Genomic DNA, 26,381 nt, shown 5'->3' with positions numbered 1-26,381 from the left:
TCTGCCTCTACCATCAGTACTATTAGCCAACGTACAATCATTGGATAACAAAATAGACAAACTACAATCACAAATATCCTACCAACGGGACATTAAAATAATAATATCTTATGTTTCACAGAGTCGTGGCTGAACGACAACATCAATAACATACAGCTGGTGGGTTTTACGCTGCATCGGCAAGATAGAACAGCCGCCTCCGGTATGGCAAGGGGTGGTGGTCTGTGTATATTTGTAAACAGCTGGTGCATGAAATCTAATACTCAGGACGTCTTAAGGTTTTGCTCGTCTGAGGTAGAGTATCTCATGATAAGCTGTAGACCACACTATTTACCAAGCAAGTTATCTATATTCTTCGTAGCTGTCTATTTACCACCACAAACCGATGCTGGCACTAAGACCGCACTCAATGAGCTGTATACGGCTATAAGCAAACAGGAAAACGCTCATCCAGAGGCGGCGCTCATAGTGGCCGGGGACTTTAATGCAGGGAAACTCATCCGTTTTACCTCATTTCTACCAGCATGTTAAATGTGCAACCAGAGGGGAAAAAAACTCTAGACCACCTTTACTCCACACACAGAGACGTGTACAAAGCTCTCCATTTGGCAAATCTGACCATAATTCTATCCTGCTGATTCCTGCTTAAAGTTTTTTTTTAAATCAAGAAGGAAACACCAGTGACACGGTCAGATGACACATGCTTAATTACAGGACTATTTTACTAGCACAGACTGGAATATGTTCCGGGATTCTTCCGATGGCATTGAGGAGTACACCACATCAGTCACTGGCATCATCAATAAGTGCATTGATGACGTCGTCCCAACAGTGGCTGTACGTACATACCCCAACCAGTCAAATAAAATTTGATTTGAAAAGAACTCTACTTCTGCCCTAGCCCCCGAGTCAGTGGAGTTTTACCTTGACATTAGGCCTACATGTCCCAGCAGTATAGTCTAGGCCCAGCTGACCGTAGCCCGTAGCTGACTGTGATGCCCCACAGCAATACATCTGCTCTAATCAATTTATTATGGAGCCTGTGTGTCAGTGTTTCTCATGTATCACGTTGGTAATAATCAACTAACCTAATGGAGTTATTCGTTTTCTGCTGTAGATAAGTTATAATTTAACTGTGGCCAAGTGTGCATGAAAACAGATACATGTTAATCAATATACGCAACAGTAATGAAACATTTGTTTTGTGTCATTTTCACCATTTGGATTTAAAATTCTCTATCCCGAATCCCATTCATTTGACTGGCAGCTAGTCAAACAGTAATATGCACAGTTTAGTGAAATAGTGTTTGTGTTTGTTTATGTTGCGCTGACATGTTTGCTGGAGACATTCACATGAAGCTGCGAAAGATGTGACTGAAATCCCCGAGGCAGGACAGAGAAGAGAGGGGGGATGGGGAGGGGTAAAGATATGACAAAGTGGGTCGGGTGACATGCAGAGGCTTTGGAAATAGACTTAAGACTGGCTTACTGCTCTGCCTTAACAGGGACAGTTGTTTCTTATCTCTGTGTGCTGACTGTATGATGAATTGATTCCTGTTGTTCTTTTCTTCTGTCTGTCTGTCATGTGCGGGTAGTGTGCTCAGTTTTTGAATGGAAATGTCTGTCTTTAGGGCTCAGACACACCAGTAGTATTTGCTGGCCGAGAGTACTTAGCACCTCTGAACGTAATTTGCGAACCGAGTGGGCACCGATTTCATGATGTGGAATCATGTTTGGCAGTCAGCCAAAAAGTCTGCAGTGGGTGGTCCCTAAAACACAGAGCGCTGAACAATCGGCAGAAGAACGCTAGATCCACATTGAGTGCGATGTGTGTGAGCCTTTACTCAGAAACCAAGCTGTAGTAGCAAAGTGTCATGTCAAGCCTGCACATTACCCATAAGCACTCAATTACGTTGCGCCGGATGTCATGCATTTCAAATGGGGACGTCCACAACCGAGTGGAATTGCAATGCCCCCTTGCGTTTGAAGGATCCGTTGCGAGACGGACTCCATATATTTCCCCCCAAAAAATTACTTTACGTTGTATTCAGTCCAGCCAGAGTCTGTCGAAGAACAGGAATTTACCAAACCACAGAAGAAGATGGTTTTCGGTGAAGGCTTAATGGGATAGCTAGCAACTTGTTAACAATTACCCATTGCTACAAGTGAGTACTATATTAATAGTAGTATTAAATAATACACTTTGGTTGTTAAGCCAATTACATTATGACTGTTGCCTCACTTGTTTTCTCCCTAATATCCAATTGGTAGTTAAAGTCTTTACCCATCGCTGCAACTTCTGTACGGACTCGGGAGAGGCTAAGGTTGACAGCCATGCGTCCTCCGAAACACGACCCTGCTAAGCTCCGCGGCTTCTTGACACACTGTTCACTTAACCCGGAAGCCAGCCGTACCAATGTGTCAGATGAAACACCGTACAACTGGCGACCAAAGCCAGTTTGAGGCCCGCAACAAGGAGTCGCTAGAGCGCGATGGGACAAGGACATCCAGGCCGGCCAAACCTTCCACTAACCTGGACGACACTGGGCCAATTGTGCGCTGTCTCACTGTTCTCCCGGTCATGGCTGGCTGTTACACAGCCTGGGATCGAACCCAGGGCTGTAGTGACGCTTCAAGCACTGCATTGCCTTAGACCTCTGCGCCACTCAGGAGGCCGTGATGTTTGTTTTTGATGATAATTAATTAGATATAGGTCGTTAGCTACAGTGGTATCTTCAACCTAGGCTAGCTTTTAGGTAGCTAGCGGGACTTGCTTTAAAGTTAGAGAAAAAAGTGGAGGAAAAATAAACAAAACATGTTTTAATATCACCTGAAACAATCTATTATATATCATGTCTTGAATAAAAAGGTTTTATTTTGCAATCTCCCAATATAAATGCGATCTCTGACGAGACATGGGCTCACCTCCATCTTGTTTTACAAACACTACACTTGTTCGTTCAGTAGCGGGGCAAGAATTTGTGATGATGTGACGCATTTCATTAGGACGTACAATGTAAACCGGGCATCAATTTTACAGCAGTTACAGTTCATGTGTTTACCTGTACACCCAGAACAAAATGTTTTGCATAATTGTGTCAGATGTTCGATTAAATTCTTCGGGAAGATGTGTTAGAAAATGTACTAATGAGACTAGTGAAGTCTCCACCCCTCTAAACGGAAACATTTCTGCCAGTTTGGGGCAAGTCTATGACAAGTCAATGGGCTAAATGTCCCCTTGAAATGATCAGTGACAAAATCAGCGTACTGGAACAAAGTTCCTTAGTCTTGCATCACACAGTCGGTCGACAGATGCTACAACCATTTATGTTATGTGCATGTGTCAACAAGACATTACCTGTACTGGGGTGGGGTGGGGGTTGTCATGGTAACCAGCTACGCTTGGCTGTGGCCATGCCTGGAGGGAGGGAGGGGTAGAGTGGAGAGAGAAAGATGTGTCTCAGTAGGCTATGCTACACAGAAGCAGGAAGGACAGGGCTTGGTCCCTTCCTTGACAAGGCCTTCACAACAGTGTGAAGGGAGTTGTTACAGTATGTTACAGGTTGCAGTTCATTTTCCAGATCCAATTTATCATCATTACAGTGACTCTGTACATAGCCGCTGGAAGTAGTTTGGGGTGGGGGTGCTGTGTTTGTTTTGCTCTAAAATGCTATTTGGAGAACAGCAAAAACACAACCAAAAAAGGTCCCCCAGAGAGTATCACAGTAGTATTAGGTTTACAGTATATTAGGTTTAAAGGTCTGGGGAATGGTGTGTACAATGTACTACTCAACCTTGTCATACAGAGGCTACATTGACTACTTGTGGAACAGTGCATGCAATGCAACATGAAATAGACGCATAATACTCGCTATCAAGGCCAACATCAAATACCGACGTCAATGTAAAAGTAACCAGAGCATAAAACAGCTGACTGCAAATGCAAACTATGCCAGATAAATCCTACACATGCATTGAAATAAGGCATACATCAAAAGGAATGACTAAGGCCTACAATTGACAACGACAACACAAACAAACTCGACCAAGGAATGAAGACAAATCTACACATTAAGGCTGCACCCGTGATTCAGTACCGCAGAATGGACAGCGCCTCGGTACAGGTAGGCATAGTGGAGCTCCGTGGGGTGTGGCTGAATGGACAGTGTCACTGTCTAGTACCCAGCAAGAATTAGGCTATTCAGTTTGTGGGCAATTAGACATTTTCTGGGCACTGTTGAGTAGCCTACAATGTTTCATATGAAAATCCTGACTGCACACATCTTTAGAAATGGTAGGATCAATTGTAAGTTTCAGACCCCCTGCTATATGAAGTCACCCTTGTGGAACGGTGCATACAGTGTACTATGACAGTGTAATTGTCTCGTGCGCTTCCTACCAAAATTGTTGTTCTGCATTCAGAGAATTTCATTATAATGTGTGCACCCAGTTCATTTTTGTATTTTCCTGTCTGCATTATTCACTACAAAAGGGAAACATTATGAGAATATTGAAACCTTGTATAAAGGAACAAGGCGGCTCAGAGAATATTGAAACATTTGTATCAACAAGACTCCGAGAATATTAATATTGCAACATAGTAGCCAACGCAGAGGCAGCTTGTCTCTTTCTGATAGTATTGTGTTACCTACACAGCATCTGGGCGCTCACTATATACAAAAAAGCCCTACATCCACACTATAGCTAAATTATGTTTAATGACATTTTGCCAGCAAGAATGATCTGTTAGAATATCTCATTTTAATTCAGGAAGATGGACAAGCGAGACTAAGAGGTGGAAATGCATTATACCAGAGGCAGGTATACTACAGTGGCAAGAAAAAGTATGTGAACCCTTTGAAATACCTGGAATTCTGCATAAATTAGTCATAAAATCTGATCTTCATCTAGGTCACAACAATAGTCAAACAGTCTGCTTAAACTAATAACACACAAACAATTATACGTTGTTATGTCTTTATTGAGCACACTGTGTAAACATTCACAGTGCAGGGTGGGAAAAGTATGTGAAACCTTGGATTTATAACTGGTTGACCCTCCTTTGGCAACAATAACCTCAACCAAATGTTTTCTGTAGTTGCGGATCAGACCTGCACGACAGTCAGGAGGAATTTTGGACCATACCTCTTTACAAAACTGTTTCCGTTCAGCGATATTCTTGGGATGTCTGGTGTGAACTGCTCTCTTGAGGTCATGCCACAGCATCTGAATCGGGTTGAGGTCAGGACTCTGACTGGGCCACTTAGGGAGGCGTATTTTCTTCTGTTGAAGACATTCTGTTGTTTTACTTCTGTGTTTGGGGTCGTTGTCCTGTTGCGCTTCAATTGGCGTACAGATCGCCTAACATTCTCCTGCAAAATGTCTTGATAAACCTGGGAATTAATTTTTCCGTCGATGACAGCGAGCTGTCCAGGCCCTGAGGCAGCAAAGCAGCCCCAAACCAAGATTCTCCCTCCACCATACTTTACAGTTGGGATGAGGTTTTGATGTTGGCGTATTGTGCCTTTTTCTCTCCACATGTTCCACAGTGTGTGTTCCTTCCAAACAACTCAACTGTAGTTTCATCTGTCCACAGAATATTTTGCCAGTTGCACTGTGGAACATCCAGGTGCACTTTTGCAAACTTCAGACGTGCAGCAATGTTTTTTTTTAGACAGCAATGGGTTCTTCCGTGGTGTCCTCCCATGAACACCATTCTTGTTTAGTGTTTTACATATCGTAGACTCGTCAACAGAGATGTTAGCATGTTCCAGAGATTTCTGTAAGTCTTTAGCTGACACTAGGATTCTTCTTAACCTCATTGAGCATTCTGCGCTGTGCTCTTGCAGACATAATTGCAGGACGGCCACTCCTAGGGAGAGTAGCAACAGTGCTGAACTTTCTCCATTTTCAGACAATTTGTCTTGCTTTGGACTGATGAGCATCAAGGCTTTTAGAGATACTTTTGTAACCCTTTCCAGCTTTATGCAAGTCAACAATTCTTTATCTTAGGTCTTCTGAGATCTTTTTTGTTCTAGGCATGGTTAACATCAGGCAATGCTTCTTGTGAATAGCAAACTCAAATTCTGTGAATGTTTTCTATAGGGCAAGGCAGCTCTAACCAACATCTCCAATCTCGTCTCATTGATTAAACTCCAGGTTAGCTGACTCCTGACTCCAATTAGCTTTTGGAGAAGTCATTAGCCTAGGGGTTCACATACTTTTTCCAACCTACACTGTGAATGTTTAAATTATGTATTCAATATAGACAAGAAAAATACAATAATGTGTGTTATTAGTTTAACCTCTCTTGGGCACGTGAGACGGTAGCGTCACACCTCTTCAACAGCCAGTGAAACTGCTGGGCACCAAATTCAAATACAGAAATACAGAAAAAATCATTACAAACAGTAGCCAGCCAAGTAGAACAGTTATACATGTCAGAAATAGAGATAAAATTCATCCCTTACCTTTGATGATCTTCATATGGTTGCACTCAGCAGACATTAATTTACTTAACCTCTAACGAGCCTCAACCCCGGATCCGGGAGCACCCCCCACCCCCCCACACACTGATTAGCATCGCTAGCATAGCGTCACAATTAAATAGTAGCATCTAAATATCATTAAATCACAAGTCCAAGACACCTAATGAAAGATACAGATCCTGTGAATAAAGCCACCATTTCAGATTTTTAAAATGTTTTACAGGGAATACACAATATGTAAATCTATTAGCTAAACACGTTAGCAAAAATCACCATTTTTCTTGTCCACCATTTTCTCTCAACACCAGTAGCTATCACCAATTCGGCTAAACTAAGATATTGATAGCCACTAACCAAGAAAAAACCTCATCAGATGACAGTCTGATAACATATTTATGGTATAGAATAGGTTTTGTTAGAAAAATGTGCATATTTCAGGTATAAATCATAGTTTGCCATTGCAGCCAGCATCACAAATCTCACCAAAGCTCCTAGAATTACTACATAGAGCAACGTGTATTACCAATTTACTCATCATAGAACATTTCTTAAAAATACACAGCACATAGCAATGGAAAGACACAGATCTTGTGAATTCAGACAACATTTCAGATTTTCTAAGTGTTTTACGGCGAAAACACAATAAATCGTTATATTAGCATACCACATATGCAAACGTTACCCGACCATTGATTCAAGCCAAAGAGAGCGATATCGTTATCATCGCCAAAATATATAAATTTTTTCACTAACCTTCTCAGAATTCTTCAGATGACACTCCTGTAACATCATATTACAACATGCATATAGAGTTTGTTCGAAAATGTGCATATTTAGCCACCAAAATCATGGTTAGACAATGACAAAAGTAGCTCAGCTGGTCAGAAAATGTCCTGCACCATATTAGACAGTGATCTAGTCTTATACATAAATACTCATAAACTTGACTAAAAAATACAGGGTGGACAGCGATTGATAGACAATTTAATTCTTAATACAATCGCGGAATTACATTTTTAAAATTATCCTTACTTTTCAATACAGGTTGCGCCAAGTGAAGCAATAGCAAACAAGATGGCGGCATAAACGTTTAACATTTATCGACAGAAACACGATTTATCATCATAAATTGTTCTTACTATGAGCTGTTCTCCCATCAGAATCTTGGACAATTAATCCTTTCTTGGGTCTAATCTTCTTTTGGTCGAAAGATGTCCACTTGTCCGTCGAAATGCCCACTAACGTACGACCGGGACCCCGAAACGTGCCCGGAGCTTCAAAGTCTATTACAAAGCAATGCCTCAAAATCGCACTAAACGGATATAAATTGCTATAAAACGGTTTAAATTAACTACATTATGATGTTTCTAACACCTATAACGGGTTAAAACATGACCGGAGAAATATTACTGGCTAAACTAACGCTTGGAAGGAGGCGAGTCCGATGTCCTTCGCGCGCAAGGCGCAGGCAGCAAAGGGAAGCTACTTCCGCTATTTGGTGTCTTATAGAGAAACTGATTGCGCAATCGACACCATTCAAAGCGTCATCACGCATTGACATCCAGGGGAAGACGTAAGCAGTGTCTGTTTCTCCATAGCGTTTACAGTGAGCTTTAAACTGACTCCAGATCAGTGGCCAAAATGTTTGAAATCTGACTCCCTATCATGAAAAGTGCTGTAGATTGAGTTCTGTTTCACTCAGAGACAAAATTCCAACGGCTATAGAATATGCATATTGTACGAGCAAGAATTGAGTAGGAAGCCGTTTAATCTGTAATGCAAATTATGCTAATGGGAAAACAGCACCCCCTATAGTCACAAGAAGTTAATAAATGTTCCTTTTGTTCGATAAAGTCTCTTTCTATCCAAAAACCTCACTCGTTTTCTCCAGTAATCCACAGGCTCAAACGCAGTCAAAACAAGAAGACAAAAAAATCCAAATTGTATCCGTAAAGTTCATAGAAACATGTCAAATGATGTTTATAGTCAATCCTCAGGTTGGTTTTAGCCTAAATAATCGATAATATTTCAACCGGACAATAACGTCATCAATTTAAAAGGTAAACAAGAAAGGCACTCGGTCTCGCGCATGAAAAAGCTCTGTGACACTTTAGGGTCCACTCATTCCGACTGCTCTTACTTCTTCATTTTTCAGAATACAAGCCTGAAACAATTTTTAAAGACTGTTGACATGTAGTGGAAGGCGTTGAAACTGCAATTTGAGTCCTAAGTCAATGGATACTGTAATGGCATTGAATATAAAACTACAAAACCAAAATAAAAACTACTTCCTGAATGGATTTTTCTCAGGTTTTCGCCTGCCAAATCAGTTCTGTTATACTCACAGAAACTATTTTAACAGTTGTGGAAACTTTAGAGTGTTTTCTGTCCAAATCTACCAGTTATATGCATATCATAACTTCTCGGCCAGAGAAGCAGGCAGTTTAATTTGGGCATGCATTTCATCCAAAATTCCGAATGCTGCCCCCTACCCTAGTGAAGTTAAGCAAACTGTTTGTCTCTTGTTGTGACTTAGATGAAGATCAGATCAGATTTGATGACCAATTTATGCAGAAATAAAATAAAATAGTCACATTAGTCACATGCGCCGAATACAACAGGTGTAGACCATACTTACTTACTAGCCCCTAACCAACAATGCAGTTTCAAAAAAATAAAAGTAACTAAAAGTACTCAAAGTAATTAAAGAGCCACAGTAAAATAACAATAGCGAGACTATATACAGGGGGGTACCGATACAGAGTCAATGTGCAGGGGCACCAGTTAGTTGAGGAAGTATGTACATGTTGGTAGAGTTATTAAAGTGACTATGCATAGATGACAACAGAGAGTAACAGTGGTGTAAAGAGGGGGTGAGGGGGGCACTGCAAATAGTCTGGGTAACCAGACTAGATTTGACTAGATGTTCAGGAGTCTTATGGCTTGGGGTAGAAGCTGTTTAGAAGCCTCTTGGACCTAGACTTGGCACTCCGGTTCCACTTGCCGTGAGGTAGCAGAGAGAACAGTCCATGACTAGGGTGGCTGGAGTCTGTCAATTTTAGGGCCTTCCTCTGACACCGCCTGGTATAGAGGTCCTGGATGGCAAGAAGCTTGGCCCCAGTGATGTACTGGGCCGTACGCACTACCCTCTGTAGTGCCTTGCAGTCGGATGCCGAGCAGTTGCCATACCAGGCAGTGATGCAACCAGTCAGGATGCTCTCAATGGTGCAGCTGTAGAACCTTTTGAGGATCTCAGGACCCATGCCAAATCTTTTCAGTCTCTTGAGGTGGAATAGGTTTTGTTGTGCCCTCTTCACGACTGTCTTGGTGTGCTTGGACCATGTTAGTTTGTTGGTGATGTGGACACGAAAGGAACTTGAAGCTCTCAACCTGCTCCACTGCAGCCCTGTCGATGAGAATGGGGGCGTGCTCGGTCCACCTTTTCCTGTAGTCCACAATCATCTCCTTTGTCTTGATCACGTTGAGGGAGAGGTTGTTGTTCTGGCTCCACACGTTCAGGTATCTGACCTCCTCCCTATAGGCTGTCTCGCCGTTGTCGGTGATCAGGCCTACTACTGTTGTGTCAACGGCAAATGTATTGATGGTGTTGGAGTCGTGCCTGGCCGTGCATTCATGAGTGAACAGGAAGTACAGGAGGGGACTGAGCACGTACCCCTGGGGGCCCCTGTGTTGAGGATCAGCGTGGCGGATGCGTTGTTACCTACCCTTACCACCTGGGGGCGGCCCCTCAGGAAGTCCAGGATCCAGTTGCAGAGGGAGGTGTTTAGTCCCAGGGTCCTTAGCTTATTGATGGGCATTGAGGGCACTATGGTGTTGAACACTAATCTGTAGTCAATGAATAGCATTCTCACATAGGTGTTCCTTTTGTCAAGGTGGGAAAGGACAGTGTGGAGTGCAATAGAGATTGCATCATCTGTGGATCTGTTGGGGCTGTATGTACTTCCAAAGGGTTCACATACTTTTCTTGCCACTGTACATGTAGGGATGATGACGTAGGCCTACAGCAAGAAGTTAAAAAAAGTTAGGTAATCATTCATTGTTTGCATTCTCAATTATCATTCTGTCTCTGCATGGGAATGCACATTTTGTTATAGCCTAAAATTGTTATTGTCTTTGAAGCCAAAAACAAGACATGTATTTTGGGGAAATGTTCTAAATAGCAAGTTGTTCAGTTTATTTTCATACCAATAGGCTTAGGTTGCAGTAGCTCATTGGGTGAATAAATTAAAATAACAATTAGGCTCACAGCTATCACAACCTATATTTTAATAGCAAATAAAACAGCGTTTGATTTTGAATGGTCACCAAAAAGGAGGGCTCCCCACTTCCCAGTTAAATTAACCCCTGGCTATCACATTACAAGGTTTGCTAGGCCAAGTTCAAATGATGACATCAAATTCAAAGCAATTGGCACACTGCCTAAACCTCTAAACCAGTAAATCAAATGGAACTGTCTCTGCCCTCTAAAAGTGACAGAAAAGGGGCACAGGCTGGCAGCAATGCTCCGCATGGTCCTAAAGTCAGCCAATACGGTAAACAGCCATTGAATTTTAAATCGTGATTGGAATTTTTTTTGTATACTTTTTGTTGTTGTTGCCTACCCACATGACGCCCTTGCTGGGGGAGGAGGGCGGGGGAGCTGAGACAATGTGTTGTTGGGGGGGTGGGGCTATGATGCTGTATGACGGTATGACTGTATGAGAGTAGTTGTTGAAACATTTGGAGATTACTTCACTTGTGCTTGGTCAATGTGTGTAGGAGAGTTGCCTAAAAAAAAGTTTAATCAACTATTTCCATGACTTTCTATTGATAACTCCCAGTTTGACACTGCTATAAGAATTTCTGAAACTGTTCTCACTGAAGCTCAAAGGCCATGATTGTTAATATATATGGCAGACGATATGTTATTAAACAGCCTTGTCAAGGGATATCAGTTGGCCAGAGCATATTATAATTTCACCCATTGAACTAGTTTGACATAATGTCTCTTGGCACTAAAAGTCACCTGACAGCAACTGCACAGTGTTCTGTGTATGCAAAGCTATTGCCCTGCCCTAAAGGTGTCTGTCTCTTTCTGAGGTTTTCTATGAGTTAGGCTGTCCCTAAGAGGGATTTATCGTATTTCAAAATGACACCCAACAGTAGTAGGCATGATGGCTTCATATCATCATACAGATTTTCATATCATCATACCGTCTTTCATCCCGGGATTTACAGTATTACCAGCATAGCATACAAGGGGGTGCTAAAAAGGCAAGAAATGGCCATTGGGCCTAGATTACCAGAATGCTAACACAATTAGAACAAACTAATAGCGAAATCACAAATGCTAACGAGCAAAAGCGAAAATAAACAAAATTGCAAAGACAGGCAAATCCAGTTTATATAGTTATACGAGCATAGCCAGTAGCTACCGAATGTCATTTTCGGATAGTGTGGACATTTACAAGCGAAAGTGAATGAGAGAAATTGGGCAAATGAACAAAGTTGTGATGCAAGCTTTTCTGAAGGAAGAGCAGCATGTGCAGAGGGGAGAAGAATGGCGGAGAAGACAACACTAGTAGGAAGCACAGGTAAAAAATGGCATTTGTACAGATAACTCATCCACAGCTCTTTGACTTCTGGCAGAAAGCCATTATAAGTTATCTGATGGCAAACATTTACTAATGAATTGCATACGAGTGTAACTTCATCACCTCATGTGCACCGCACAACAGAGACACGCCTATAGATATAGAACGCTATGGACTCACCAGCTCGCTTTCTCTTGTTGTGCTATTTACAAACACGTGACTGGCTCAACTGTTCTGTGGAACTACGGTAAGCTTCATAATGTAAAATAATGTGACGGGTGAAATTAAGAACGTATTCTACTTTCTCTGTTAACGTATTGCACAAGTTGACTGCGGGTATTAAAAAGTAGCTACGAATATTGACATTTATTGGAGAACTTCAGAGAAATAGTTTTGATGGTATTGAAAAACCATCCTGTGTCTTTTTCCAGATACCACAGTATACGGTATATACAATATACCGCCCAAGCCTTGTAGACTGTTGACTGGGGCTTGTTTGTAGTACTGTGTGTAATATCAGTATTGTTTGTTTGTGTTTTACTCACTGTCTAACTGGTGTGCCCTCTGTGTCCACAGGTGGTGTCAGTGAGTGTTTTGAGCATAGTGAGTGTGTGTGTGTGTGTGTGACGGTGTGTGTGTATGTGACGTGTGTGTGTGTGAGACAGAGACCAGCGATGGCTGCCAGTAAGAATAAGACCCAGAGTTCTCTGGCCCTGCACAAGGTCATCATGGTGGGCAGTGGTGGTGTGGGGAAGTCTGCACTCACACTGCAGTTCATGTACGACGAGGTGAGAACATGCGCACACACACACTTAGCTCAACTCATTGCAAAGCTACAGCAGTATTGACACTGTTCATGCTCACACAAACTGAGCATTCCATGTTTGCTAGCCTGTCATACATCATTGTTACATTGTGTTGAACCCTGTTATCTAACTTGACAAGAATTAAATAAAAATTCACATTACCCAAAGTTCAACTGTTTCCCGTTAAGTACTGTGACACAATGACTGTGTGGTTGAGGTGTTCGTCTTGGTCCTCTGTCCAGTTTGTGGAGACACCAAGGCAGACAGCTACATACTATCTGCCTAACGTAGTCTTGTCTGCTGGAGACATTCTGACGGTTCTGTGGTTTCCTTCTCCTAGTTCGTAGAGGACTACGAGCCCACCAAGGCAGACAGCTACAGGAAGAAGGTAGTGCTGGATGGAGAGGAGGTCCAGATCGATATCCTGGACACGGCTGGACAGGAGGACTATGCTGCTATCAGAGACAACTACTTCAGGAGTGGAGAGGGCTTCCTGCTAGTCTTCTCCATCACAGAACACGAGTCTTTCACAGCCACTGCAGAGTTCAGGTTGGTGATCCTTCATTAGTTAGCATGTATGGCAGTGATGACAGTCATATGGCGGTGAGTCAGATTGGAGAGTCACAATGATGACAGTAACAATAGAAGACCCAAGCTGTGATTAGTGTGTGTGTGTGTGCGTGTGTGTTTGCCTGTGTTTCTATGATTTCCTACTTTAAAAAAAAAAAAAATATTTCACCTTTATTTAACCAGGTAGGCTAGTTGAGAACAAGTTCTCATTTGCAACTGCGACCTGGCCAAGATAAAGCATAGCAGTGTGAACAGACAACAACACAGAGTTACACATGGAGTAAACAATAAACAAGTCAATAACATGGTAGAAAAAGAGAATCTATATACAATGTGTGCAAAAGGCATGAGGTAGGCAACAAATCAAATAATTACAATTTAGCAGATTAACACTGGAGTGATAAATCATCAGATGATCATGTGCAAGAAGAGATACTGGTGTGCAAAAGAGCAGAAAAGTAAATAAATAAAAGCAGTATGGGGGTGAGGTAGGTAAATTGGGTGGGTAGTTTACAGATGGACTATGTACAGCTGCAGCGATCGGTTAGCTGCTCGGATAGCAGATTTTTGAAGTTGTTGAGGGAGATAAAAGTCTCCAACTTCAGAGATATTTGCAATTCGTTCCAGTCGCAGGCAGCAGAGAACTGGAAGGAAAGGCGTCCAAATGAGGTTTTGGCTTTAGGGATGATCAGTGAGATACACCTGCTGGAGCGCGTGCTACGGGTGGGTGTAGCCATCGTGACCAGTGAACTGAGATAAGGCGGCACTTTACCTAGCATAGCCTTGTAGATGACCTGGAGCCAGTGGGTCTGACGACGAACATGTAGCGAGGGCCAGCCGACTAGGGCATACAGGTCGCAGTGGTGGGTCGTATAAGGTGCTTTAGTAACAAAACGGATGGCACTGTGATAAACTGCATCCAGTTTGCTGAGTAGAGTATTGGAAGCTATTTTGTAGATGACATCGCCGAAGTCAAGGATCGGTAGGATAGTCAGTTTTACTAGGGTAAGTTTGGCGGCGTGAGTGAAGGAGGCTTTGTTGCGGAATAGAAAGCCGATTCTAGATTTGATTTTGGATTGGAGATGTTTGATATGAGTCTGGAAGGAGAGTTTGCAGTCTAGCCAGACACCTAGGTACTTATAGATGTCCACATATTCTAGGTCGGAACCGTCCAGGGTGGTGATGCTAGTCGGGCGTGCGGGTGCAGGCAGCGACCGGTTGAAAAGCATGCATTTGGTTTTACTAGCGTTTAAGAGCAGTTGGAGGCCACGGAAGGAGTGTTGTATGGCATTGAAGCTCGTTTGGAGGTTAGATAGCACAGTGTCCAAGGAAGGGCCGGAAGTATACAGAATGGTGTCGTCTGCGTAGAGGTGGATCAGGGAATCGCCCGCAGCAAGAGCAACATCATTGATGTATACAGAGAAAAGAGTCGGCCCGAGAATTACATTTTACATTTAAGTCATTTAGCAGACGCTCTTATCCAGAGCGACTTACAAATTGGAAAGTTCATACATATTCATCCTGGTCCCCCCGTGGGGAATGAACCCACAACCCTGGCGTTGCAAGCGCCATGCTCTACCAACTGAGCCACACGGGACCATAGAAATTGAACCCTGTGGTACCCCCACAGAGGCTGCCAGAGGACCGGACAACATACCCTCCAATTTGACACACTGAACTCTGTCTGCAAAGTAGTTGGTGAACCAGGCAAGGCAGTCATTAGAAAAACCGAGGCTACTGAGTCTGCCGATAAGAATATGGTGATTGACAGAGTCGAAAGCCTTGGCCAGGTCGATGAAGACGGCTGCACAGTAATGTCTTTTATCGATGGCGGTTATGACATCGTTTAGTACCTTGAGCGTGGCTGAGGTGCACCCGTGACCGGCTCGGAAACCGGATTGCACAGCGGAGAAGGTACGGTGGGATTCGAGATGGTCAGTGATCTGTTTGTTGACTTGGCTTTCGAAGACCTTAGATAGGCAGGGCAGGATGGATATAGGTCTGTAACAGTTTGGGTCCAGGGTGTCTCCCCCTTTGAAGAGGGGGATGACCGCGGCAGCTTTCCAATCCTTGGGGATCTCAGATGATACGAAGGAGAGGTTGAACAGGCTGGTAATAGGGGGTGCGACAATGGCGGCGGACAGTTTCAGAAATAGGGGGTCCAGATTGTCAAGCCCAGCTGATTTGTATGGGTCCAGGTTTTTCAGCTCTTTCAGAACATCTGCTATCTGGATATGGGTAAAGGAGAAGCTGGGGAGGCTTGGGCGAGTAGCAGCGGGGGGGGCGGGGCTGTTGGCCAAGGTTGGAGTCGCCAGGAGGAAGGCATGGCCGGCCATTGAGAAATGTTTGTTGAAGTTTTCGATTATCACGGACTTATCAGTGGTGACCGTGTTACCTAGCCTCAGTGCAGTGGGCAGCTGGGAGGAGGTGCTCTTCTTTTCCATGGACTTTACAGTATCCCAGAACTTTTTGGAGTTAGAGCTACAGGATGCAAATTTCTGCTTGAAAAAGCTGGCCTTTGCTTTCCTGACTGACTGCGTGTATTGGTTCCTGACTTCCCTGAACAGTTGCATATCGCGGGGGCTCTTCGATGCTATTGCAGTTCGCCACAGGATGTTTTTGTGCTGGTCGAGGGCAGTCAGGTCTGGAGTGAACCAAGGGCTATATCTGTTCTTGGATCTGCATTTTTTGAACGGAGCATGCTTGTCTAATATGGTGAGGAAGTAACTTTTAAAGAATGACCAGGCATCCTCAACTGACGGGATGAGGTCAATATCCTTCCAGGGTACCCGGGCCAGGTCGATTAGAAAGGCCTGCTCGCAGAAGTGTTTTAGGGAGCGTTTGACAGTGATGAGGGGTGGTCGTTTGACCGCGGACCCGTGGCGGATACAGGCAATGAGGCAGTGATCGCTGAGATCTTGATTGAAGACAGCAGAGGTGTATTTGGAGGGCAAGTTGGTCAGGATAATGTCTATTAGGGTGCCCAGGTTTACGGATTTAGGGTTGTATCTGGTGGGTTCCTTGATGATTTGTGTGAGATTGAGGGCATCAAGCTTAGATTGTAGGAATGCTGGGTTGTTAAGCATATCCCAGTTTAGGTCACCTAACAGAACAAACTCTGAAGCTAGATGGTGAGCGATCAATTCACAGATGGTGTCCAGGGCACAGCTGGGAGCTGAGGGGGGTCGGTAGCAGGCGGCATCAGTGAGAGACTTATTTCTGGAGAGATTAATTTTTAAAATTAGAAGTTCGAACTGTTTGGGCATAGACCTGGAAAGTATGACAGAACTTTGCAGGCTATCTCTGCAGTAGATTGCAACTCCTCCCCCTTTGGCAGTTCTATCTTGACGGAAAGTGTTATAGTTGGGTATGGAAATCTCAGAATTTTTGGTGGCCTTCCTAAGCCAGGATTCGGACAGGGCAAGGACATCAGGGTTGGCAGAGTGTGCTAAAGCGGTGAGTAAGGCAAACTTAGGGAGGAGGCTTCTGATGTTGACATGCATGAGGCCAAGGCTTTTTCGATCACAGAAGTCAACAAATGAGGGTGACTGGGGACATGCCGGGCCTGGGTTTACCTCCAAATCACCCTAGGAACAGAGGAGTAGTAGGATGAGGGTGCGGCTAAAGGCTATCAAAACTGGTCGCCTAGAGCGTTGGGGACAAGGAATAAAAGGAGCAGATTTATGGGCGTGGTAGAATAGATTCTGGGCATAATGTGCAGACCAGGGTATGGTGGGGCACGGGTACAGCGGAGGCAAGCCCAGGCACTGGGTGATGATAAGAGAGGTTGTATCTCTGGACATGCTGGTCTCAATGGGTGAGGTCACCGCATGTGTGGGGGGTGGGACAAAGGAGGTATCAGAGGTACGGAGAGTGGAACTACAGGGTCCATTGCAAACCAAAACAATGATAACTAGCCTGAACAACAGTATGCAAGGCATATTGATATTTGAGAGAGACATACAATAAGGCATAAAGTGATTGCAGGTCTTGATTGGGAGAGCTAGCTAAAACAACAGGTGAGATAACAGCAGCTAGTCAGCTAACACAGCAACAGCAGGTAAAAATGGCGACGATTAGGCAGAGAGGGTCGGATTAACTACACACAGATCCTGAGTTAAAGCACAGAGCCGACAGATAAAACACAAATAAACAGAATGGAGTACCGTGAATTAATGGACAGTCAAGCAGGCATCTAGGACCTGTGAGGTGCATGCATCTAGGACCTGTGTACCTTAAATGCTTGTTTGTGGATCTACAATCCTAATAAGTCTTTATAATGTGTTTTCTAGGGAGCAGATCCTGCGTGTGAAAGCGGAAGAGGATAAGATTCCTCTGTTGGTGGTGGGGAACAAGTCTGACTTGGAGGACCGCAGACAGGTGTCTGTAGACGAGGCCCGAGCCAAGGCAGAGGAGTGGGGGGTGCAGTACGTGGAGACATCAGCCAAGACGCGAGCCAACGTCGACAAGGTACAGTCACTGTGTGTGTTTGTGTGTATGGGTGGGTGGGTGTGTTTATAATTACATATTGCAGACAATTCTCTTCTATATGTAGTTTTCAAGGTGGTCAAGTGATTCAGAAATAGTGGTGGACTAGCACTTGAGTAATTGTCTGTTCAGGTAAATGTGTGTGGTAACATGGTTCCTTTTCATTCTGGAAGGTATTCTTTGACCTGATGCGGGAGGTGCGGGGAAAGAAGATGTCGGAAAACAAGGACAAAAACGGCAAGGGGAAGCACAAGAATAAGAACAAGAAGAGTTTCAAAGAGCGATGCTGTTTACTCTGAACGCAACATGGACCTTTATAACACAAAACACCACAATCTATCGTTACGCTGAGGAACCAACCAGCTCAGAATCACAGAGCATCCATCCTCACGTTGAGTTGAAATATGTGTCTGTTAGTATTGAATCTGGCCATATTAGTGTTGTTTAGCAGGTTTGGGGTCAGTTCTATTTAAACTGTCAATTCCAGAAGTTAACTAATATTCCAATTGCAATTTTGCTCATTGCTTTTCAATACAGAAAATTGGAATTTGGCATTTCAGTTTCCTTGTTGAAGTGAAATTGACATTTTTTTCCAAACCAGGTGTTTACCACATTCTCAACCACTGTTTTTGCATCTAAAACTTAAGCTTTGATAGATATTCTGACTGTTTATTGTTTTTAATGGAAGGTGACCACTGTTCTGCGACTTGGACTGCAATGCTTGACCTCTCCCCTGATGACAACCCAATTACCAAACTGCCCCAAACACTAACTTCAGTCTGCTTGGATCTTGTTCTGTCTGTCTCAATATATCTGTCCTTTATGATCAACATATGGTCATGCCATTTATTTTAGTCTAGAACGTGCATGGGGATTTTAATCTAGAATGGGAATGGATCTGTTAATGGGGATAGGTTCAGTCAAGGACAGAAATGTAGCGAAACTCTATTCAATGCTTTTCACTGATGTCTGTTTATGTGGTATGGACATCAGACTAAGCTTTGTTTGTTAATGAACAAAAAAAGTATATTTACTAGTTAGTAAGAGGGACTAGGACTGAACGTGTCATTGTTTCCTCTACAATAGGATAAAGCAATTGTCAATCAAGAAGGCTCATCGTCTTATGATTCGAAGTACATGTGATATTATTAGGGCCAGTCAGTTTACATTGTCAGGAAAAAATCCTGTCCCTGGTCTAAGTAGGATGGATGTTGAAGTGTGAAGTTGTAAGAGTTTACTAACCAGAGGTCCTGTGGTAATGGACAGGCAGTGTTTCTGGAGCCCCCTGCTGGCATTCCTTGGTAAATACAGGAACTGAAAATGGAACTGCCGCCACATCCTTTACATTTTAGTCATTTAGCAGACGCTCTTATCCAGAGCGACTTACAGTAAAGTGCATACATTTTACATACTGAGACAAGGATATCCCTACCGGCCAAACCCTCCCTAACCCGGACGACGCTATGCCAATTGTGCGTCGCCCCACGGACCTCCCGGTTGTGGCCGGCTGCGACAGAGCCTGGGCGCGAACCCAGAGACTCTGGTGGCGCAGCTAGCACTGCGATGCCCTAGACCACTGCGCCACCCGGGAGGCATTAGTCCTTTAGATATGGGTCAGTTGGCACCATAAGAGTTGGCACCATAACTATCAGCCAGTCACCTTCAGCTTTGGGGTATTAATATTTTAACTTATTTGGGGTTTTATTCAAATGCTTTTTTTGTAGAAAGTGCACTACATTGTTGCCAATACCTTAAAAAAATAACTGTTCAGAGTTCCCAAGCTAGAGAATGCTAAAGCAGTTTGTGCCAACAACACAAGGATAACATGATATCGCCTACCAACTAATCACTCCTCTCTATATAAATAATGTTTGTTAATTAACTGAGTGAATGTATGTGCATCAGACTACAGTTGATACTTCTGGTTCCTTTGTGTACGTGTGAATGAAACCTGGGTCATGTTATTTGGCACAAAATGGAAGAAAATTGACAAACAGGAAGGGACTTTTTTGTTGTTGCTGAAAAACATTGTGCCCTAATGAACGCCACTCTGGTGAGGGACACAGTTTGTTTGCTGTTATTGTTGGATCAGTCACTCTGTTCTGCCCTACAACAGTAAAGTAATATTTTCAACAACTGTCCTAACTGTTCTGCTCTTTTATAAAAATGTGTGTCCTCTTCTGTTGTTTTAAAGCTAGTCTACTATTGCTAGGTTTTTCACTGTCTTCTGAACAAAAAAAAGACTTCAAAATGTTGCCAAATAAATGCTTTTTCCTTTGTAATATTGGTGTGGTCTTCTTAAAGTAAAATTGCCAATACAGTGTGTAAAATGTATTTGATTTAACCAAATGGGAGTAGACAATATTTCCTTTTGATGTACTTTTTTTTATGTATATTTGGAAATGCATACTAGTATTCCAGTACTTGATAAACCTCTCAACTGTGTTTCTGATTGCATGCATGTGCAGTAGCCTACAGTTACCCTCCTAGTGTAAGTAAAGTAATGGTTTGCATCATGTCGTCATGGACCAGGGAAGCAAAAATACCATACGGTGGGTGTCCTTAGCTGGTCATTTGCTGTTATTTCGATGGATATATGTCACGTGTTATGATGGTGCAAAAAAAACAGGGCTAATCTAGCAAACCTGATTTGAATAATTAGCTGGTTGATAAACTGAATCCGGTTAGTTACACCTGGGGTTGGATTGAAAACCTACAGGAGGTTAGCGCTCCACGAACGGGGGCCAGAGAGCCCTGGCATGCTCCGGTACTTTGGTGACTAGGAAAGTAATTTTTTTAACCTCCCACTTTGGGCTGGACGTGTCAATGTGTAGTTCATACTTGCTTAATTTATGAGTAGAATTACTGTTGTACCTCAATTAGCCATGAAATCCTTAGTTTGAAAGTGACTGTTTTCTTAAAGCTGTGTCATGCCATTTTCCCTAAATTTCCCCCCACGGGGAAGCCAACAAGCTTGAGCCAATGAGCTTCAGCCTCTCGCATTTGAGTGACAGCTAGCAAGAGGCCTGCCCAGTGTTACCCAATGAAGTTGTAGGGCGGGCCCAACGGCTCAGTGGACAAAGCAGAGAGCCCAATGACATGGTGGACATTTCTGCACATATGTGACGTAGTATGCAATTGTCGGGGACCACTTTTGTCTCGTGAGTGCTACTTTCAGAACAACTGGCTGAAAAGTATACAAGAGTACCAAATACTCTCTTTAAATGCTGAAAATATTGTAGCCATTAATCATTTATGTTATTATGTTAGTTTATACTTGCTTGTTTCATTACAGTCATAAAGCATACAGATGTTATTAAGATATTGCCCAGGAGTTTACAGAAAGAGTTATTAGGGCCCTTGGCTTGACAGCTCAATACCCCTAAGACTGCAAGCCTTACAGCTCTATATCAATAGCTAGCTTGATATTCCAACCAAGTCTATCTAGATTTTGATGGTTATATTTGTAAGATTTTCAGGTGAATTTTTTATTAACTAATACTTATTTTTATTCGGATTTAGCTGGCTTTAGACTGGCATGCGCTGTCTAGCTAGCAAGCTTGCTTATATATATTGTAGCGACCCGCACAGACATCTGTGTGTTATGTGTTAGGCTAGTAGGTGGTTGTGTTGTACTGACCAGTACCCAGTGTTCGCGGGGTCCGACATGTCAATCAACCTGCTATCTGCCAATCACGGGAATGCCTGGAATGTTCTGAGGCCGGGCATCCTGGCGGTTGGCGGAGTGGCGTGGAGGGGGGTTGGGCAGGGGGATGGAGCATTAGAAGTTAAGACCAGGTTTAGCCTTTGTTCTCTCTCTTACGTCTGGCCTTCACAAGAGAAGGTCATGATTGGCATGTGGGTTATCTGTCATTTATTTGGCGTGGGCTACGGCCAAACAGTAGCCTGTGTAAAGTTGGTTCAATAAACCGTCAATTCGCAAACTCAATCCTCTGTCTGGACGATTGTTCATTTATGATCTAGTCAGGTCATTACAATATCAATTTGAATGATTATGTTGGTAAATAAAAGTGCATTCATTTCGGGAGATGTTTTAACAAACATTTATTCAGATACGGTATCTTCTCAATTTTACCAATATTTCGGCTAGGCGTTATAGCGCTCCTTCTTGCCTTCCACGTTCACATTGCCGACTCAAAAAAGTGACCGGACGGCGCGACAACTCGTGGGCTAGCTAGCTGGTTTGAAAACACAAGTTTTGCTAGCTACATCCGGAATTTCAAACATAATAAATACTGGACTTTGAACCCCAAGACTTTGGTAATTTTCCTAAACATATCATGAGAATAAAATTGCAACTTACACAGTTTTATTGTTAGTAAGAGAGGAAGAGGTGGTTATATACACACTGAGTATACAAAACATTAAGAACACCTGCTCTTTCCATGACATAGACTGACCAGGTGAAAGCTATGATCTTTATCGATGTCTACTACCATTTTTAAGCCTTGAGACAATTGAGACATGGATTGTGTTTGTGTGCCATTCAGAGGGTGAATGGGTAAGACAAAAGATAAGTGCCTTTGAACCGGGTATGATAGTAGGTGGCAGGCACACCAGTTTGAGTGTGTCAAGAACTGCAACGTTGCTGGGTTTTTTCACACTCAACTGTTTCCCGTGTGTATCAAGAATGAAATCCAGCCAACTTGACACAACTGTGGGAAACATTGGAGTCAACATGGGCCAGCATCCCTGTGGAAAGCTTTCGACACCTTGTAGAGTCCATGACCCGACGGATTGAGGCTGTTCTGAGGGCAAAAGGGGAGTGGGGTGCAACTCAATATTAGGAAGGTGTTCTGAGTTACAGTTCATATAAAGAAATCAACCAATTGAAATAAATTCATTAGGCCCTAATCTATTGAGTTAACATGACTGGGCAGGGATGCAGCCAGGGGTGGGCCTGGGAGGGCATAGGCCAACCCACTCGGTTGCCAGGCCCAGCCAATCAGAATGAGTTTTTGCCCACAAAAGTGCTTAATTACAGACAGAAATGCTCCTCAGTTTCATTAGCTGTCCGGCTGGCTGGTCTCAGACAATCCAGCTGGTGTGGAGGTCCTGAGCTGGTGTGGTTACACGTGGTCTGCGGTTGTGAGGTCGGTTTGACGTACTGCCAAATTCTCTAAAATGAAGTTGGAGTCAGCTTATGGTAGGGAAAAGAACATTCAATTCTCTGGCAACAGCTCTGGTAGACATTCCTGCAGTCAGCATGCCAATTATACGCTCCCTCAGAACTTGACACATCTGTGGCTGTAACGGGTGACGCTCTCCTCATCCTCGGATGAGGTGAGGAGAGAGGGATCTTCAGACCAAAACGCAGGCTTTGGGAAATAAGCCATCTTTATTAAGAATAAGATGGCAACACGAAACGAAACAAAACACTTTCCAAACTACAAAATAACAAAACGACGTTGACGAAACCTGAACATAAACTTACATAACTAAACATAAACTTACGTACAGGAAACAGACGACATCGAAACGAAACGAAACAAACAAACGCTACAGTCCCATGTGGTACGAACATACATACGGACACAGGAGACAATCACCCACAAACAAACAGTGAGAATGCCCTACCTAAATATGACTCTTAATTAGAGGCAAACGCAAACCACCTGCCTCTAATCAAGAGCCATACCAGGCAAACCAAAACCAACATAGAAACAGATAACATAGAATGCCCACCCAACCTCACGTCCTGACCAACTAACACACAAAAACTAACATAAATAGGTCAGGAACGTGACAGTACCCCCCCCACAAGGTGCGAACTCCGGACGCACCAGCACAAAGTCTAGGGGAGGGTCTGGGTGGGCATCTAACCACGGTGGTGGCTCAGGCTCGGGGCGCGGTTCCCACCCCACCATAATCCATCCTAACTTCCTCCCTCCAAGAATGTCCACCCTCTTTTGACCCCCACAAAATCCCCTTAACAACATATCTAATAGGGACAACACCGGGACAGAGAGATAAATCAAGAAAGAGGGATAGATAAGAATATAGAGATAGATGAAGATAGAGAGGGAGATTAGGATAGAGGGGCAACTCCGGACTGAAAGGCAGCTCCGGACAGAGAGACAGCTCTGGACTGATGGGCAGTTCTGGGTATCCAGCCTTTTCAGGCTGAAGGGCAGCTCATGGCTGACTGACGAATCTCGATGCTCATGGCTGGCTGACGGCTCTCGACGCTCATGGCAGGCTGACGGCTCTCGACGCTCATGGCAGGCTGACGGCTCTCGACGCTCATGGCAGGCTGACGGCTCTCGACGCTCATGGCAGGCTGACGGCTCTCGACGCTCATGGCAGGCTGACGGCTCTCGACGCTCATGGCAGGCTGACGGCTCTCGACGCTCATGGCGCTCTGACGGCTCTCGACGCTCATGGCGCTCTGACGGCTCTGGCTGCTCATGGCGCTCTGACGGCTCTGGCTGCTCATGGCTCTCTGACGGCTCTGGCTGCTCATGGCTCTCTGACGGCTCTGGCTGCTCATGGCTCTCTGACGGCTCTGGCTGCTCATGGCTCTCTGACGGCTCTGGCTGCTCATGGCTCTCTGACGGCTCTGGCAGATCCTGTCTGGTTGGCGGCTCTGGCAGATCCTGTCTGGTTGGCGGCTCTGGCAGATCCTGTCTGGTTGGCGGCTCTGGCAGATCCTGTCTGGCTGACGGCTCTAGCGGCTCCTGTCTGGCTGACGGCTCTAGCGGCTCCTGTCTGGCTGACGGCTCTGTAGGCTCATGGCAGACGGGCGGCTTTGCAGGCTCATGGCAGACGGGCGGCTTTGCAGGCTCCTGGCAGACGGATGGCTCAGACGGCGCTGGGGAGACGGATGGCTCAGATGGCGCTGGGGAGACGGATGGCTCAGATGGCGCTGGGGAGACGGATGGCTCAGATGGCGCTGGTGAGACGGATGGCTCTGGCCGGATACGGCGCACTGTAGACCTGGTGCGTGGTGCCGGAACTGGAGGCACCGTGCTAATGATAAGCACCTTCCTACTAGTGCGGGGAGCAGGGACAGGGCACACTGTATTCTCAAAGCCTACTCTATCCCTGATGCGTGGTACCGGCACTGGTGACGCCGGGCTGAGGACAAGCACATCAGGATTAGTAGGGGGAGAATATACAGTGTGTACAGGGCTCTGGAGACGCACTGGTAGCTTAGTGCGTGGGGCCGGAACTGGAGGCACCAGGCTAGATACACGCACTACAGGGAGAGTGCGTGGAGGAGGAACAGGGCTCAGGATACGCACTGGTAGCCTAGTGCGTAGTGTATACACTGTAGGTACTAGGCTGGGGCGGGGAGGTGGTGCCGGAAATACCGGACCGTGGAGGCGTACTGGCACTCTTGAGCATTGAACCTGCCCAACCTTACCTGGTTGAATGCTCCCGGTTGCCCGACCAGTGCGGGGAGGTGGAATAACCCGCACCGGCCTATGTAGGCGAACCGGGGAAACCATGCGTAAGGCAGGTGCCATGTATGCCGGCCCGAGGAGACGCACTGGAGACCAGACGCGTTGAGCCGGCCTCATGACACCTGGCTCAATACCCAATCTAGCCCTCCCAGTGCGGGGAGGTGGAATAACCCGCACTGGGCTATGCACTCGTACAGGAGACACCGTGCGCTCTACTGCGTAACACGGCGCCTGCCCGTACTCCCGCTCTCCACGGTAAGCCTGGGAAGTGGGCGCAGGTCTCCTACCTGCCCTTGGCCCACCACCTCCTAGCCCCCCCCCAAGAAATTTTTGGGAATTACTTACGGGCTTTTTCGGCTTCCGTGCCAGACGAGTTCCCTCATAGCTCCGGTTCCTCTCTCCGGTAGCCTCCGCTCTCCTCAGTGCCTCCAGCTGTTCCCATGGGAGGCGATCTCTACCAGCTAGGATCTCCTCCCAAGTGTAGCAACCCTTTCCATCCAAAACCTCGTCCCATGTCCATTGCTCCTTTCTCTCCTGTCCCTTACTCCGTTTCGTTTTCCCTTGCCGCTTGGTCTTAGCTTGGTGGGTGATTCTGTAACGGGTGACGCTCTCCTCATCCTCGGATGAGGTGAGGAGAGAGGGATCTTCAGACCAAAACGCAGGCTTTGGGAAATAAGCCATCTTTATTAAGAATAAGATGGCAACACGAAACGAAACAAAACACTTTCCAAACTACAAAATAACAAAACGACGTTGACGAAACCTGAACATAAACTTACATAACTAAACATAAACTTACGTACAGGAAACAGACGACATCGAAACGAAACGAAACAAACAAACGCTACAGTCCCATGTGGTACGAACATACATACGGACACAGGAGACAATCACCCACAAACAAACAGTGAGAATGCCCTACCTAAATATGACTCTTAATTAGAGGCAAACGCAAACCACCTGCCTCTAATCAAGAGCCATACCAGGCAAACCAAAACCAACATAGAA

At 44.7% G+C, this 26,381-nt stretch overlaps 1 protein-coding gene across 2 annotated transcripts in view; it reads left to right on the top strand.

The window, feature by feature from the left end:
* The window catches only part of LOC129816577 (ras-related protein Ral-B-like), a 64,392-nt gene extending 44,164 nt beyond the window's left edge, over positions 1–20,228 (top strand). For both annotated transcript variants that reach the window (XM_055871210.1, XM_055871209.1), the window contains 4 exons: positions 12,659–12,870; positions 13,229–13,437; positions 17,751–17,928; positions 18,120–20,228. In XM_055871210.1, the coding sequence (XP_055727185.1) occupies positions 12,757–12,870; positions 13,229–13,437; positions 17,751–17,928; positions 18,120–18,245 (627 nt within the window). In that variant the 5' untranslated portion in view covers positions 12,659–12,756 and the 3' untranslated portion in view covers positions 18,246–20,228. The remainder of the gene's footprint in view (positions 1–12,658; positions 12,871–13,228; positions 13,438–17,750; positions 17,929–18,119) is intronic.
* The last annotated feature ends 6,153 nt before the right edge of the window (positions 20,229–26,381 follow it).

This window comes from Salvelinus fontinalis, chromosome 19 (assembly GCF_029448725.1).
Source record: "Salvelinus fontinalis isolate EN_2023a chromosome 19, ASM2944872v1, whole genome shotgun sequence".
Lineage (NCBI taxonomy): Eukaryota > Metazoa > Chordata > Actinopteri > Salmoniformes > Salmonidae > Salvelinus > Salvelinus fontinalis.
The sequence above is the reverse complement of the archived record's forward strand: the minus strand, read 5'-3'. Positions and strand labels throughout refer to the sequence as shown.